This window comes from Leptonotus elevatus, chromosome 18 (assembly GCF_054856555.1).
Source record: "Leptonotus elevatus isolate MCC_2025b chromosome 18, RoL_Lele_1.0, whole genome shotgun sequence".
NCBI lineage: Eukaryota > Metazoa > Chordata > Actinopteri > Syngnathiformes > Syngnathidae > Leptonotus > Leptonotus elevatus.
Genome location: NC_141256.1, coordinates 6,395,294 through 6,412,478, shown reverse-complemented (window position 1 = coordinate 6,412,478; position 17,185 = coordinate 6,395,294). Strand labels below are relative to the sequence as shown.

At 38.0% G+C, this 17,185-nt stretch overlaps 1 protein-coding gene across 15 annotated transcripts in view; it reads left to right on the top strand.

The window, feature by feature from the left end:
* The window catches only part of nrxn3b (neurexin 3b), a 266,978-nt gene that overhangs the window by 239,471 nt on the left and 10,322 nt on the right, over positions 1–17,185 (top strand). For all 15 annotated transcript variants that reach the window (XR_015091007.1, XR_015091006.1, XM_086061874.1 and 12 more), the window contains one exon: positions 14,601–14,679. Coding sequence is in view for 13 of the 15 variants with exons in the window: in XM_086061874.1 (XP_085918000.1) it covers positions 14,601–14,679 (79 nt within the window). In the remaining 2 variants the exon portion in view is untranslated. The remainder of the gene's footprint in view (positions 1–14,600; positions 14,680–17,185) is intronic.

Sequence of the window (17,185 nt, the reverse complement as noted above, 5' to 3'; positions counted from 1 at the left end):
GACATCACAATTGCGCAGGTCTCAGGTAACAACCAATCACAGCTCACCTGTTTTCTGAAGCTGAGCTGTGATTGGCTGTTGCCTGAGCCCCGGTGCAACTGCGAGGTCATCTTCGGTTGACAGCAAGTGGCAAAATGGCCACGCCCTAAGATGAATAAAAACAGCTGGATTTTGCTTCATAACTCGTTTTCCACAAATGTAATATTCATCAGAATGTCATGTTTAGACGAGTGAGGTCACATATAACATATTACGGCCAGGGTCATAGAAGTTGTTCGTGTTTAATTTGATAAATGCTAATGGTTTAGTTGTTTTTATATCATTTGAACAGTTATTCGTAAAGCTTGACATTTGAACATCATCAGCAATACGACTTAAAAAAAAATATTAAAGGCACAGCAAATGTCATTGATATACAGTATGAATAGTTTAGGACCCAGCATAGACCCTTGGAGAACTCCGTGAGTTATTTTGAATTATTTTGATGCAAAATTGTTGAGCTGCACATTCCTGATATGTATGGCTGAATATTGTTGCCGTTTATATAGCTCAGATTTTACCCCAACTGTATATATACACATGGTTTGAACCAGTTTTATAGTCCTCCATTCGTTTCTCTTTAGTGTTTTTGCTTAACAGTATTTCTCACCATTGAAACACATCTCAGTCGGAATTGACATGAAATGTTTTTTATAAAACACATAGCAAGTCTAAACCTTATTTCTATCCAGGGTTATATCTTCTATGAGCCTTTTTGGTGTATTATTACATGCGCCGTTGCGACAACACAATCAAAATGAATTTGTCAAGCATGCAATCTGTCTGTTTGCTTCGACCCTATTGGTTGTGCGTACACAGCTGTGAAGGCATGAGTTTTGTGGCGTACGAGTTGTTCTGCAATATGACAGTGTCAGACTGTCAGTAAACACAAATCGTCTTCTTTGCGGTTTGTGACTATGGCTGGATTAAAGTTGAGCTGCTTCTGCATCGCTGTACTTCTGGGAGTGTAATATCTTGTTTTAAGGCTAAAACAAACTTGCTCTCGTTTTATCCATTGCCCTATTTTTTTTTCCCCGTCCCCAGCTGTCTTTTGTCAGTCTGACTCCGAGCCAGTGGCTGTTGCCGCTGTGCTAAGAAAGTAATCACGCTATGTGGTCATTTGACACTCAGGAGACAAATTGAACAAGCCGTTGCTCATATTAAAGCAATAACTCTCTCAAGGCTGCAGGCAGATCGAGCTGGCAAACAAGTTGGATTCCAGGTAGCACTCACTGCTTGTTAGCCTTTTGACCGCAGCAACAGATGGTTTGTGATGGTGGCACTTTAGCACGACTAAAGTAGTCAAGCATGCTTTACTTTAGTGTAGATGACTCAATCTAGACAGGTGCTCTTTATATAAGTTGGGGTTTCGGTTTATGACTGAGGCCAGTAAGGCGACGTGACATGTATTGGAATTAGTGACCAGACGTTTCGGGGACAGTCGCGCTTTTGGGCCTCGTTTGTCCAGCTTTTTTTTTTAAGCCAATTGTTTGGGCCATGTGTACAGAAAGTTGTCAGAGCAATTCATACGGCCATCTAATCGCTAAAATGCGTGCTAGAACTACATCCTGCTTCCGTATCATGAGAAATGTAGTCCTACTAGCCTAATGCTGCGGTCACCAGTCAGACCCAACTCAAGCTAAGCTTTTTTGTTTGCAAATTTCCAATGATGCGGGAACGGTGCGAGGTAAACAGCACAGCCAGCTGCCTGGACCGGACAAAAAAAGGGGGACGATTGTGAGCCCATTGACTTGTTTAGCGCTGTGGAACTGTCAACCAAGATAGCATTTAGCATTAGCTAAAGAAATAGTACAACCATCAGTCACCACATTGACTAGCGAATACTTATTTATTTTATTGTATATTTGATTTTCAGCTAAATTGTAGTGTCACTGATTTTAAATTTGAAAATCTTGTCACCCTAATTGCAACATAGTCTGTCTGGTTTTCAACTTACTCCCTCCAGAGGGAGCAAATCCAGGTCCAGAAAAAAAAGACTGCCACAGTTAGGCATTAACAGTTAAACATTAGGAGCTTGTGATAAGCTAGTTAGCTTAATAGCTAACTAGCATCTGGCGCTAAATTCAAACTGTGGCAAGGATTTTACTTTCTGGATCTGGATTTCACACCTCTACTTACTTCTACGACAGCATATTAGGGCCACGTATAGATGTAAAAAAAATAAAAATAAAAAAGCCACTTTATAAAGTGGCAGATTTGCAAGAGAAAAAAACTCCAAGTAGATTACAAGTAGCGTAGCTATAGCCTAATCATGTGAGGATTCTTTGGTGGTTAATGGGACACAGTTTATAAAATGAAAAGGCAGGATGGAGACGCATTCATTCTTAAATTTAAACTTTATTCGTCATTCAACGCAGCTAGAGCGACAACACTTCCTGATCCCCCTCAGCTGACTAACACTAACCAATCAGATGCTAGCATACTTTAGGTAAATGCAAGTGAATGACAGAGATCAGCAGATTCGACACATCAACTTAGATACTTGTCCAAAAAAAATACCAAAATGTATGAACATTTATATAATAATTCTAGAAACATAAATGTACAAGTAAATATACATTTTAACAAATTAACTTCAATGTTTGATCGTACGGGTGTGGAACTTCGCAAAAGAAGGCGTCTTTGTCGCTGGCCAGTGGCCGTACACAACGTTTCAAAGAGCGAATGTTTAACATCATATGGTTAATGTCAATCTGTGCTATTTGGAAACCCGACCGAAAAGTATTGGCACAAACAGTCGAATAGTACGTTACGTGTAGTTCTCGTAACTTGCTGAGTTTTTATTTTGAAAATCTGCCACTCTATAAACTCGTTAATTTGCCACTTTATAAATAAGCAAATTTACGAGTTTTTTTCTCAAAACTTTATGGCAAATTTGCCACATAGATTCAATTCCCATTTGTATCATCACTTTTCCTCTTTTCTTTAATAAAACCACACGAAAAAAAGCTGAAGAAAAGCAGAAATGAGTTGAGTGCTTTCTCAAGATTCACTGAAGTCTCGTTTGACAACATGCACCATGAGAGGTTTTAGTGCAACTTTTGTGCCATAATTTGACCAGCAGCAGAAAGCAGAAAAAAACTGATTTGTGTGACTTGAACCATGTTGTTAAATCCCACCTCTTGCTTTCAATCAAGCAAAACATCTATGGTCAATACTACCCAAGATGCGCCATCACTCTTGTTCGTGTAAGTGTGTCTGTGTTTAGCAGACCGAAACATACATTTTGGTCTCCTTGCAAATCTATTTTGAGCCCACTTCACAAACGCTCGCTCTCTCTGTCTCTCAGGTGAGATTTAGCGAATCCCTCAACCCCTTTGGAACGCCACAGTAAGCGCCGGGTGGCAAGAACCAATCTCACGCTTAATTAATGATCGCTCCGAGGGGACATAGACACAAAAGATGCTTTCTTTTCTTCCCGTCGCTAGGTCATTGTTGCGCTTCGTGGCTTATCTGAGGGTCAGGCGTGTTCACTCGGTCGTCTTGAAATACAAAATCCGGCTTGTTGGTCACTTCCGCTATCTTGTGATAAAGCGCAGTTCCTGTTTTCCAGCAGCAGGAGCTAATTCTTTGTAATACTATGAATAAATATGGGATAACCGATGTACATTTCTTCTAACAGTCACTTGACATCATATGAGGAAATATAATAGGGTGGATGTTTATTCATTCCCAGCGCACGTTCCCGTGCTTGTACATGTACTGTTCCCATTTGTGTGATCTTGTGTGATTTTGTCACTTGGTGTTCGAGCACCAAGCAGCTCCCTGCAGGGTGATTCAACTACAGGGGTGTTGGTAATGGATGTCCCCTATGTCTCTCACAGCTTGTATAGAGCCATAGGATGTGTTTGTGTACATAACCCTGCTGTCTTGTCAGCCGGCACTTGCACAACAGGGTGCTTGCTTGCCCAACTAGGGCCCAAACAATCATACACAGACGTGCACCGTGTTTCCGCGGGTAGCTCAAGCTCTGTCTAGTGATGGTGTCACCTCATGCTGCGTTGACTTCAGAGATTTCTGACTGGTTAAACCTTTTACACGTGTCCAATTAAAATGCAAAACTCCAGTGGATGCAACAAAGTGCCGAGATAAGCCTGAACACATAGACAGTGTTGACTTCCCATGCAAATGGATAAAAGCAGCTGAGTGGAACATCACTTCGGTGGCGGAAATTCAAATGTCCCCTAATTATGCTGCATATCTTTTGGAATAATTGTGGATTAAGTAACCCCCCCACGTGTTATTTGGGGAATTTACATCTCAAATCCAGGTTCTTCTTCTTTAAGAACAGATGACATCGAACCCGCAGCGGGTGCCAGCACACTTACATGGATTAGACAAGTGGAACAGTCACTTATTAAATCCTAGGCTAAGCCTTTTCAAAAAGTTAGGAATTTGCAATGAGAGCCGATATTCTTTTTGGGCTTTAATTGACCTTTTTTCCCACTGCGACGTTATCATTTATTTAATTAGAGTGGTACTGCATATGTGGAATACAAGAATTCACATGGAAATATGCTGAAAAAATGACACAAAAGTTGTTTTGGGGGATTCTCCAACAAAAAAACGCCACAATAGAACCGAAAATTAACCCTATAAAGCCTGAACCATGAAATATATGAGAGAAAATTCTGATTCTTTGTAAATCGAGTATTTATTGGTCCTTTTAAACAACCAAACACAAAATTTGAGGCAAATCAACTTCCACATATGACTTTTGATTTGTGTCATATTTGATACATCCGGTCACAATGCTTTAAATTTGTACAACTGTTAAAATAATAATAATAATAAACAGACATATCAAACATATTAGTTTTCCAAAAATCAGAAAGAACATTTCCCACTATTGATAAGCAGAAGTGGCAAATCCAGATCCAGAAAGTAAAAAACCCTGCCACAGTTTGGCCTTAGCCCCTGATGCTAGCAAGTTAGCTAGCTAGCTCCCTAGTACGTAAACGAGCACCATGTGAGCCAGCTAGGGAGCTAGCTAGCTAGCACCTGGGGCTAAAGCCAAACTGTGGCAGGGTTTTTACATTCTGGACCTGGATTTGCCACCTCTATTAAGTATAGGTGTCTCGCCTTTCTCAATTGGGACAATCTTGCAAGGCAGCTGGAAAAGCCATCAGCTGAGTGTTACTGCCCTCTAATGGATTATCTGTGCAATGCATGTGTCAGATCACATACGTCAAGGTTTTAATGGGAAAAAAATATTATACTCATTAAATACAAGACATTTTGAGCCCTCTATTTCATGATACGTTTGGCTTTATGAGGTTAAAACATAATATGAGCAATACAGTTTACGCGAATGAATTCTAACAAGACAATTCTGGATTACGGTTGATCATTAACGTTTCTCAACTTGTGAGTTCTTCACTTTTATTTGTACTGTTGTGTGCTTGGCTGACGCTGTGGTGTTTATTTATGTTCCTTCCGATTTGTTATTTTGTTCATATGCATACATTATAGTGGTATGCTGCAGATATTTGAATAACACAACATGGTGTATAATTAGCTTTTTAACGCTATTATTTGGTTCTCCATGGTTTTGCAATGTTTTAAATCCTATTTCAGTATTTATTTATTTTTACCCGCATTTCTCATCCTCAAAAACAACATGGCAGCATTTCAGACTAATCTGTTAAGGTCATGTGTTCATTTTAATGTTGATCTAATTTAGTTTAACACGTATTATAGATTTGATGTGTGCTTTGTAGAGTTTGGTATTAAAACAGGAAGGAGAGATGCAGTTATATTTCATAGATGAACGATGAACCTCAATAATCAGAGTTGTTCATGTTGTGATAGGGAAATGTTGGCACGTTCTGAATCAGAATCATGACCAAGTTTGTAAAACACAGTCACAACCAAGAAAGAAAAAAAAAGAGACCAACAGAGGGCGACAGAATGGGAAGCCTGGCAGGTGACCAATCAGTGCTACAAGTTTCTTAGATGAAAAAGGAAACATAAAAAAGGGGTGGGGGGGCATTTTTTTGTGTTATCAAGCATGTGTCATACTTAAATCTGTTTTTAATATTTGACTTACTCCAGTTTGTTGTTAGTTTATTAACAGTGAGTAAAAGTTTATTGCGCTTGGTCAGTCACTCAGGTCCTGATCAGCTTTTATACTAATTTCACTGTTGGTGATTACATTTCAACTTTCATCTGCTAAAGAGACACTAAATTAAATGCTTAATTTGCTTTGCACTCATTAAGAGCTGAACCCAAATGGGACCCCCGGCTGAGTGTGAGGATGTGAAGCTTCCAGCAGTTACATAACCGCTACTTCGATTTGTTATTAGACCCTTGAAGTCATAATAGCCGTCCACTGTGCAAAACTGTGAAAAGGAAACTTAAACGGAGAAGAAACTGTTTCATATGTCACACAGTGTGACAACCAAGCCAATAGACTTCTGAAGTCAACTTTTTGTTGTTGTTAGCTTTAGAGTAAAAAGCTAATTCAGCTCAGGGTCATTTGAGGGAATTTTGTTGAGTATTGTAAGACTCACAAATGTTACAGTGCATGGATATAACGGACAACTAGAATATGAACACACTGGTAATGAAAAATTCTCTTGGAATACCATTTCCATTTATTATATAATCCGTGGTAATAGGCTCTCTTGTAGCACCACCTAAAGTATGTGTGTGTATATATATATATATATAATATAATATATATATATGATATAATATATATATAATATATATATTATATATATATATATACACACACACATACTTTAAAGTATGTGTGTGTATATATATATATATATATAATATATATATAATATAATATATATATAATATATATATATATATATATATGATATAATATATATATAATATATATATTATATATATATATATACACACACACATACTTTAGGTGGTGCTACAAGAGAGCCTATTACTATTATTATATATATATATATAATAATAATAGTAATATATATATAATATAATATATAATATATATATATATATCATATATATATATTATATATATATATATATTATATTATATATATATATATACACACACACATACTTTAGGTGGTGCTACAAGAGAGCCTATTACTATTATATATATATATATATATATATATATATATATATATATATATATATATATATATATATTAGTAGAGCCTCAATGCTTCACATGCATATGATAACATTACATGCTAACATAAAATTTCGAACTCAACAGAAGTCTTCAGGCTTGTCTGTTTACATCTGAGTGTGTGAGTAAGTCTGTTTGTCGCAAAGCTTCCCTGATGACCTTGTACACTGCGGCAGGGGGGTGATTAAGCATCAGGGCTGAAGACCATTTCCTTTTCCAGGAGAAGATGAACGACCCTGTTTGAAAGTGGCTGCCTTTGGCCTCGGGGCAATTAGAGTTTTCGGTGTGCCAGCAGCCCTTGCTGTGCTGTGTACGCTGGCTGGTCCTTGAGAAAAAGAGAAATCATCGTCATATCACCAATTTTGCGCAAAACAACACGCTGGAGTCCAACACTCTTTTGTTTGCTTTATTCATTTTGACCCAGCCTATTTTGATTTTCTATAAACTCATCAAATCTCACTGGAAATATCAACATTTGGTTTAGGAGATCATGAAACTTGTTGATCCTGGATCTCATTATGTTTAAATTGACACACTAAAGAGGAAGCGACTTTGACATTCCACCTTTCTGGCTAACAATCAAATCATATTTTCAATAAATATATAATTATCAAATCAAACAAGCTAAAGAATATAATTTTATCATCTGGATGGTACACTCGTTTGAATTTAGAAGAATAATGTCTCTCTTATTGCCAGGATACATCCCATGTTGTATTAGCATCAATGCTAACGTTATTGTTTTTTTTGCTTCCAACCATGTCTTATATGGTTTACAAATGCCAGTTTATTTACAACACAAGTTACACTTGGAGGAGCCTGACATTTATTATTTAATCCAGAGGGGACATTTTTTTCATCTTACATTCTATGATGCCATTTCAATTATTATCATTCTTCAGCCCATTTTCTTATCTGGCAGCGAGTGAAGAACACGGACAGAACAAGTTATGGCAGTGTGACAGATAAGAATAGGGCAGAGCGCCATTGATTCCCCGTGTAATACAAGCGTGCGCCTTGTCGGCCTGCCAAAGCTCAGATTGGACAAGATAACACACAACAGACTGTCCTCAACTTCCATAAACCTCCGATAGAAAGTCCAGGGACAAGAAGTCGTGAGATAGTTAGAAAGTAGAGCTTAGAGATTCTTTGAATCTGTGCTTTTTGCCCAATTTAGCCGAGCCGTGTACATCGGAGCGTTGAGATGTAGCCACATGAGGGAGTAGAAAACAAGTCGTAACCAAGTTATCAATACAAGTTGAGTTTTTCAGCGTAGGAAGAGTATATGCCCGTGAGTATTGTTAAGATGCTTTTGGATATACATTCGCGCAGCCTTTTTGTATGAATAGCCATTCTCTTGAGTGCCGCAAGTAGCGCGCTAATTAGCGTTAGCGAGTTGATGGCGTTTTCATATGGTCATTAGCCTTGAGATAAGCTAAACAAATTATGTTTTGTATTTGAGTGCGCATTATTTGTAATTCTCTTTCTCAGGGAGGAGTTTATATATGTATATATATATATATGTATATATATATATTATTATTATTATAATGTTTTTCTTTCAGAGAAGTCTCCCAATGATTTGGGCCATGTCTGTACGAAGCGTATAAAAGTTCAAGGTGACGAAGCAGCACCGCGGGGAATATTAAGAAGTTGCTTTGAATCCTGTCTTTGATTTGCCCTTGCCTCAGCGTCGTCACTTTGATCTCTCAACGTGTAACCATATTGCATATCCATGGCAACTGTCTGCTGGGATGAAGTGCTCGAGGAAAATTGATTTGTCTGGGTTCTTCGTTTTTCTCTCATCTGCTCGAAAAAACACACACACAACAGTTTTAGCCATCAGGCATTCTGCCTTTGTAAATAACCCAAATTGGGTATGATAGAAGAAGTAATGGGGTTCCATAATGTGTTGTTTCTCAAAAGGCTTTGTTTCTCTGTTTCCTTCGCCCTTTAGGGCAGAAAAGCATTTGAAGGTCATTTATTATGACTGTGGTGTGTTCAAGAGCAACTTCCATGATGATATGACTCAGTGGAATATAGTCTGCTTGTGTTCCTGCTCGCCTCCCCAGACGGCGCTATCATTCTCGTGCTTCATGTCATGTTTGGAAGCCTGGAGCCTTTTAGCCTTTCCGTTGCTATTATTGACCCCGAGGGAGAAGATGATAGACTATTGGGGCAGCTGAAGCTGTTGCAACTTTTAAAGTCATCTTTTTGTAACACCATGACCACTAATATTGCTTAAATGACTGCTTAATGCCACACCAACAAGAGCATGGTCATTGGGTCAATCCTCAATCGTGTTACAAATTATGTTTACATTGTTAAAACTGCTGAGTCAAAAATAACCCAATTTTGGTCAAAACTTGGACTGACCCACTACTTGGGTCAATTTGACTCATCTCTCAAATTAATCCAATTTGTGACCAAAATTAGGGTTTTTTTTTTTGACCCAGCACTTTTTTGGGGCGTCTGGTTTAGATCATCTGATGGTATTTAAAACTGCTGGGTCAAAAATAACCCAGTTTATTTTTGAAAAAATGACCCAATGGCGCAACCACCATTTGTGGTGAAATTTTCCAATGGATGAATCAAGGCATTTTATCCATTTCAATGGGGAAAGATGATGCTCAAGGCAGCACTGTAATATATAGAACAATTTTACAGACATACACTCTTGAAAGTTCTCGGTCAAAAATAACCTAATTATGGTCAAAAATTAGACCCACCCGCTACTTGGGTCAATTTGACCAATTTTTTTTCAAAACAATAACATTTTTCGGGTCGATAAGAAATATAAGATAAGAAATCATATATAAGAAATACAAGACACCAATGCTAATGTTAGCCTGTCTCTACTATGTTGTTTTTCGTGTACGTAATTATCTTTGTTTCGCGTGTAGTTTGACAGGAAACTTGAACTGGGGGTGGCAATAAACTTGAAGCCTAATTTTTGAAGAATTTTTCACTATTTGCCAAACTGCTTGTTCACTTGACTTTAGTTCATTGTCACTCATCGAGCTCTCATCAAAAGTTTTTCCTTGCCAGTCAAAGGAAAGTAATCGGCCAGATGACGGCTCGTATCTCGAAAAACCCGTGTGGTGCTTCACTATAATTCATGCACTGCAGTTCAGAAATTGTAATTAAAAGATTTTTCGAAGCAGAATCTTGAGCCATCTTGTGTGTTGTTGTTGTTGTTGTTGGATCTGCTTCTTTCAACTGTGAACATAAAGAGCTTTGAGTTGTGACTGATGTTCCAGAAGGCTGTCTGTCTATATTGATCCCGTGAGGAATCCTCCTGGTTGATGTGCAGAAGCAGTCAGAAGTAAAAGCTCTTTTAATGAGGACTGGTTATTTATTGATTTTGCTGCTGTGTTTGTTTGTGTTGTTAAGACTCACAACGATGTCATTGGAATTAATCGGGCGTGATGTTTCAACTGACTGCTTTCTTTCACACGCAGGCAGTAGATAGCAGACATATTGTTTTGCTTTGGTCTTTGGTCATGTGTGTTTTGTTGGCCACTTGAATTATTAAATGCCTCACCTTAAATGTCGATGGAACAGGAAAGTGAGAATTCTGACAAAGTCAGAATTCCGAAATTAACTCATTCACTGCCATTGACGGCTATAGATGTCAAAAAATCATTTTAACTATTTCTATTAATTTAACTTTTTTTTTTTTTTTGCTTTGTTAACAAGAGTGTATGAAAACCTAGGAAAAAAAATACTAAATTTAATATATATATATATATTTTTTTAACAATAAAAGATTATTAGAAATTAGGGACGTCGGGTGATTCAAATGTTTTAATTGTAATTAATCACATGACTTCACTAGTTAACTCATGATTAATCGCAAATGTTATATCTGTTCTAAATGTACAATTTTAATAATAAAAGTTCTAGGTTTTCTTACTCTTGTTAACAAAAGTAAAAAAAAAACGTTAAACTAATAGAAATAGTTCAAATGAATTTATGGCAGGGAATGAGATGAAAGTCAGAATTCTGACTTTAAAGTGAGAATTCCAACTTTCTGACTTCACCCCACTATTCATAGCTCTATGACACAAAGTCAGAATCCTCACTTTAAAGTTAGAATTCTGAAAATAAAGTGAGAATCCTGCCAACCCTTTTTCCTGTTTAATTTTTTTTTTACACAAAAATAATGTTTTGTTTTCCTTCTTCTTCTTTTTTTTGTGTTACCAGAGTGTATCCCACTGTATGTTATGGAGATTTTGAGAATTGGATTTCCCCAGCTGTGAAATCAGTTTTTGTAGTCCTGTTGGCCAACCACATCATTATGCTCAGCCCTTCTCAGCACACGCACGACGCAGTCTACGGCTTTTTTGCACCCGAACCACTCCCTTTTTTTTCGGCGGCCTTATGTTGTCGTTATCCCATGGAGGGTAGAATGCGCTTTTGTGTGGCACGCACCTTGGGGCCTTCACGAGGAAGCAAGGGATGTATCATGCGTTTCATTAAGACGAATGTCTTGCCGGCACGCAAATGTCAAACGTGGCACTTGAAAGCCATTTTCTCAAAATGCAATCAGCCACTTAGATGACGCTGCGTGGCGATCAGGGGTCATCGACCTTTTTGAAACTGAGGGCTACTTCTTGGTTCCTGATTGATGCAAAGTGGCACTAGCACTTCTAAAAATAACAAATTACCTTTAATTATATGCGATTAGTAATAATGAATGAGATTCAAGTATGTGATGGCACTGCTCTAGTACGAAACAGATCAAATAAGAACAACTTTATTTCTATAAATCTATGCAACCAGAAAATGCCAAATAAAATTTGACTGATCCATTCCGCATCAGAATTACATTTTCAAATCAATTATTCACAGTTATTTTTTTCCTCCACTGGGTAATTTTGTGTAATTGATGCAGCAATCAAATGAGGTTGAATTGATGTTGATTGCCTCCATTACTTACGTGCTCCCCACCCTTATGTGGCGTATTAAAAGAAAGTGGATTTGGATTAAAGACAAAATGAGAGTTAAAGGCTGCGTAACACAAAAGACTACCTTAACATAGACAACAGCTGTGGTTTAAATCAAAATACAAATACGGATTTAATGCTTCATTTGTATAAAATGTAGTCTTCAATCTGACACGAGCTCCTAAGCAAGTTTAAAAAATGTTTGATCACTCCAACTGAAACTAAGACTATATACTGTAAATAATTGACCTGAGCAATAATTAACCATATTTTTCTGACTATAAGTCACACATTTGTCATGAGATTTATACTGGGGTGCAATTTGCATATATTCAAATTAGAGCTCTGCCTTGAACCCAAAATGCCCGTTACCATTACCTAATCATGTTGACGGCAGCGAACAATGAGGGTTGGATTTGATACTTGCGCTTCTAACTATAGAAAAGTTGTTCTTTTTCATTTAAAATGGCTTACCTTGAATAGAATGACTACTTCTATTTCTTCTTTTACTTTGTTTTGGGCATTGGCAAATTATTTTAGTGTATTACCGCCACCTTCATTAGCATGCAGCATTTGCCACGACAAGGTTTACTATTTACAGCACCATAAGGGACAATAACGATTTTTAGGATTTTACCTTTGGCCATCATGCGACGCAGGTTCCAGTTCTAAAAAGAAAAATCTTTCTGTAGTTAGAAGTGGAAATTTTGCTATGGTTTTTGGCCTCAGTTTTGGTAAAATAAGTTTACGCATAAAATGTAATTTATAGCCCAGTATGTTGATTTTTATTTTGTACTTGTTTTTGACTGGTGTGACTTACTGTCCGAAAAATACGGTAAATAAATCTCTCTGGCATATAAAATGTAAATTTGAATAATTATAGCCTATTTAAGTATTTCAGCATACATGATATGCGGGATTGCATCCATTCTGGTGGAAATGACTGCAAGCAACTCTGAAGTGGCCATTTCATGTCTCTGTGTCCCTGCCACCCACATCTGTTGGCTTGATTATTGCTGAAAGAGGGTTATTGCTTGTTATGATGATGATGATGACATTTACACCCATAATGTGTTTTCAATAAATAATGTTAGGTTTACTAGAGGCCTGTATTTTACATCTGTTTTGCTTAAACGCGTTTTCTAGCCTCCTAATGCCTGCGTACTTAATTTGGTGCAATGTGTACACAAACACATTATTACATGTTAGGAATATTAGATGTTGGCAATGTGAGTAAAATAATTAAATAAATCCACCTCTCAAATAAAGTGCATTGCTGTGGAGGCGGCCCTTTTTAAAGCAGCAGCCTGAGCAGGGGGGGCGCCTTTCATTATTCTGCCAAAGCCAATGATATTTACAGCCCATGCACGCAGCAGCACTGCAAAACTCAATCAGTGTTCTGATTTCATAACCCAGCCCAGTGACAGCACCTGCTTTATTACCCCGCTGATTCATTCTAATAAACCGGCTGCTCGGCGCAGCTTGAAATACAACCTACACCCCTAATCTTGTCCTCCTTGGTTTGCCCCAAAAGACAAAGAATAAAGGGCGGGTTGGGTGGAGATGAGGGCGGGTTGGGTGGAGATGATCTACCTACCTACCTACCTACAAAGCCTAATAGCTAGCTAGCCTGCTAGCTAGTTAGCTAACTATCAACTATCTAACTAGAAGGGGGGTTGGGGTGGTACCTACCTACCTACCTAGCCTACTAGCTAGCTATCTAGTTAGCTAACTATCAACTATCTAACTAGCAGGGGGGTCGGGTGGTACCTACCTACCTACATAGCTAACTATCATCTATCTAACTAGCAGGGGGCTAGGGGTGGTACCTACCTACCTACTAACTAGCTAGCAGGCTAGCTAACTATCAACTATCTAACTAGCAGGGGGTCGGGTGGTACCTACCTACCTACATAGCTAACTATCAACTATCTAACTAGCAGGGGGGTCGGGTGGTACCTACCTACCTACCTACATAGCTAACTATCAACTATCTAACTAGCAGGGGGGTAGGGGTGGTACCTACCTACCTACTAACTAGCTAGCAGACTAGCTAACGATCAACTAACTAGCAGGGGGTCGGGTGGTACCTACCTACCTACATAGCTAACTATCAACTATCTTAAGCAGGGGGGTCGGGGTGGTACCTACCTACCTACCTAGCCTACTAACTAGTTAGCCTGCTAGCTAGTTAGCTAACTATCAACTATCTAACTAGAAGAGGGGTCGGGGTGGTACCTACCTACATAGCCTAACTATCAACTATCTAACTAGCAGGGGGGTCGGTATAATACCTACCTACATACTGTACATAGCCTACTAGCTAGTTGGCTTGTTAGCTGAGTATCAACTATCAAACTTGTTATTTAACTACTGTATTTCTACTGAGATAAATGTGTACTAAATAATAATGTAAAAACTTACTGTGTGTTTGTTTTTTATTTGTGTGTCTTTGTCTCTAGACAACAGATGACATTGTTTCATCGGCCGAGTGCTCCAGTGACGACGAGGATCTGGAAGAATGCGATTCCGGACACACAGGTGGGATGAGTGTGGCAAGTTGTGCTTGCTCCGAACCCAAGTCAGATTCCCCCAACTTTTTATTTATTGATTTATTTGCTTCTGAGGAGCCTCTCCTCTTAGCATCATGTCCCGTTAGAGGTTCAAGTGTAACCGTGTAAGAAAAACAGCCAACCTGAAACCTTTTGCACATGAATTTAGTAGGATTTTGTAAAAATAATACCAGCAAATTTCAAATAGTGGAAAAATAACACGCGTGACAGTTACCATTTAATTAATTTCTTAACATTTAACGATACACCACGGTGGAAGTCAGACGTGATCTGTTTCGTGTTCCGAGGCAAACTCCAATGTTTGTACTGCAATTTTTCCTCCTAGGAAATAATGGTAATACAAATAATCTCTACCGGAGTCACACTGTCTTTTCAAGTAATATTCATAACATACAAGCATAAAACTTTATTAACCCCTAATAATTGTTAATCAGATAAACAACCATCTTAGTTCAATATAGTTTGGCATTACCAAAAACAAAACAAAGCAAAATGTAATCCTTTCGAACAGTGATTTTCAGCAAACTTTTATAGACATTAAGAACAATGAATTTGATGAGCATGGTTAAAAATGTTCATCTTGTCTTCTAGTTTTTTAGATTCATATTCCTCGCCATGACATCAGCTATCCAGAGGCTGAGCTGCACTGTATTTGTTTACATAGTAAATTAGTGGCTAAAGCACGAGGCAGATGGACTTCCGTCGTTATTGTAGCAGAAAAATCAAAGAAAGAATACAAATTACGTGACCGAACCCACCCAAAATGGGTCCTTAATAATTGACCCACTTTTTCTTTTTTTAATCACGGGGAGATATTCAAGTTAACTTTTTCATATAATTTCCTACTAAATTCGTGTGTGTGTTCCTAAATATTTTCAGAACTTTGTGTAAGTAAATTTAGTTTTTATGCACATTGACAATCAAGTAAAGTCACACTTGTAAATAAGCACTCGCAGTCGGGCCTGATTTACAAACATCCCAAATAGCGGGCGCTGAATTGTGTGTGCACTCTAATAGATTGCACTTTATCGGTGGTAGGATTTCAATAACCAAACTTTTTTTTTGTAGTCAACTATATTCTGTATTTTCTCTTTCCAGCACAGTAGAGCCTTTTTTGTACGCCGCAGACCGCTTCCGTGTGAAGACATTTCGACGGGTTGACATAGAAACAGATGAAAACAAATTAAAAATACAACTCACTATCAAGCTGATGTAATTATAGACCAAAGTCAGAAGTAAATTGACAAACTGGAAGATGAGGTGCTTGAAACGTCATTAGTGATTGGTTGACGTCAAGCTTAATCTTCCTTTGTGAAGTGATGGAATTGGAAGGGTCAGTGGAAAATAGGGATGGGCCGATTAACGGCTGGGCCGATATTCAGCATTTTGACAAATATCGGCATCGGTTATTTTGAAGAATTATACTGCTGATAATAGATCCATTTAAAAAAGCGTTCAGGGGGGAAAAAAGAGGAACTAGGGAACTAATTATTTAAATTTTTATAGATGCTTCTGACTCTGGGAACTCTCTGTACATTCTGTTTTTGTTTGAAATTAAAACTAAGATAAGTAAAATTTTTAATACTTCAGATATTTTGAAAGATCCCTGAACTTTTTGTTAGATTTTGTAAAACAAAGATGTCTTTTGATTTATTTTTTTTCTAAACTCCATTATTATTTTACGAACCCTTAACGTTCAATAAACATATGCTTAAAAATAAATAAATAAAAGCTAGAGTTTGTATTTTAAAATTGTTTGATGCCAATATTTTCCCCTTTAGTGAAAATGAATATTGGCTCCAAATATCGTTTAGCGGCGTCCTTGACTACTAATAATCTGTATCGGTATCGGCCCTGAAAAAAACATATTGGTCAATCTCTAGTGGAAAACAGAAATTTTAGGGAATCCAACAACTGAATAAAAGTCACGTTTCGTTAAATTCGTCTCAACCGAAGCCTGCGTAACGTTGCGGACTGCACATTTGGAAAACTGCTTCCAATAGATGTGCTTGCGTGTTTAGTCAATTCTGCGCCCGTTTGCAAATATTCAGTAAATCAGGCCCTTAAATCCAAGGTTCAAGTTACACTTAGCCGTGGGGCCACACTGGTCGCTGACATGATGGCGCGCTGATACTAATTTTGGTCTCTCAGCATTGGGTGGAGAGGCAGCTTTACTGGCTAAAGTGCAAAATTAGCATCCAGCCCCCATGCCACCCGCACTGATGCTTCAAAATGTATCCGTCCTCTTCCTCCTGAGTTCCTCTTGCTGTGGGTGTGTCTCCTTTTTGACCGAGGATACATTTTGAGTTTGTTTGGAGAACAAAGATGCTTTCAGCATAGACACCGTGGTATGTAGCAGACTAACTGCAACAGAGCCTCTTCCTCCCTAACCTCCTCCTCCTCCTCTCTTGTTTGTACCTCTGTTTCCTTTGGTTGGAGGTCTGCCTTACCTGAAACATTCTAATAGAGAACAG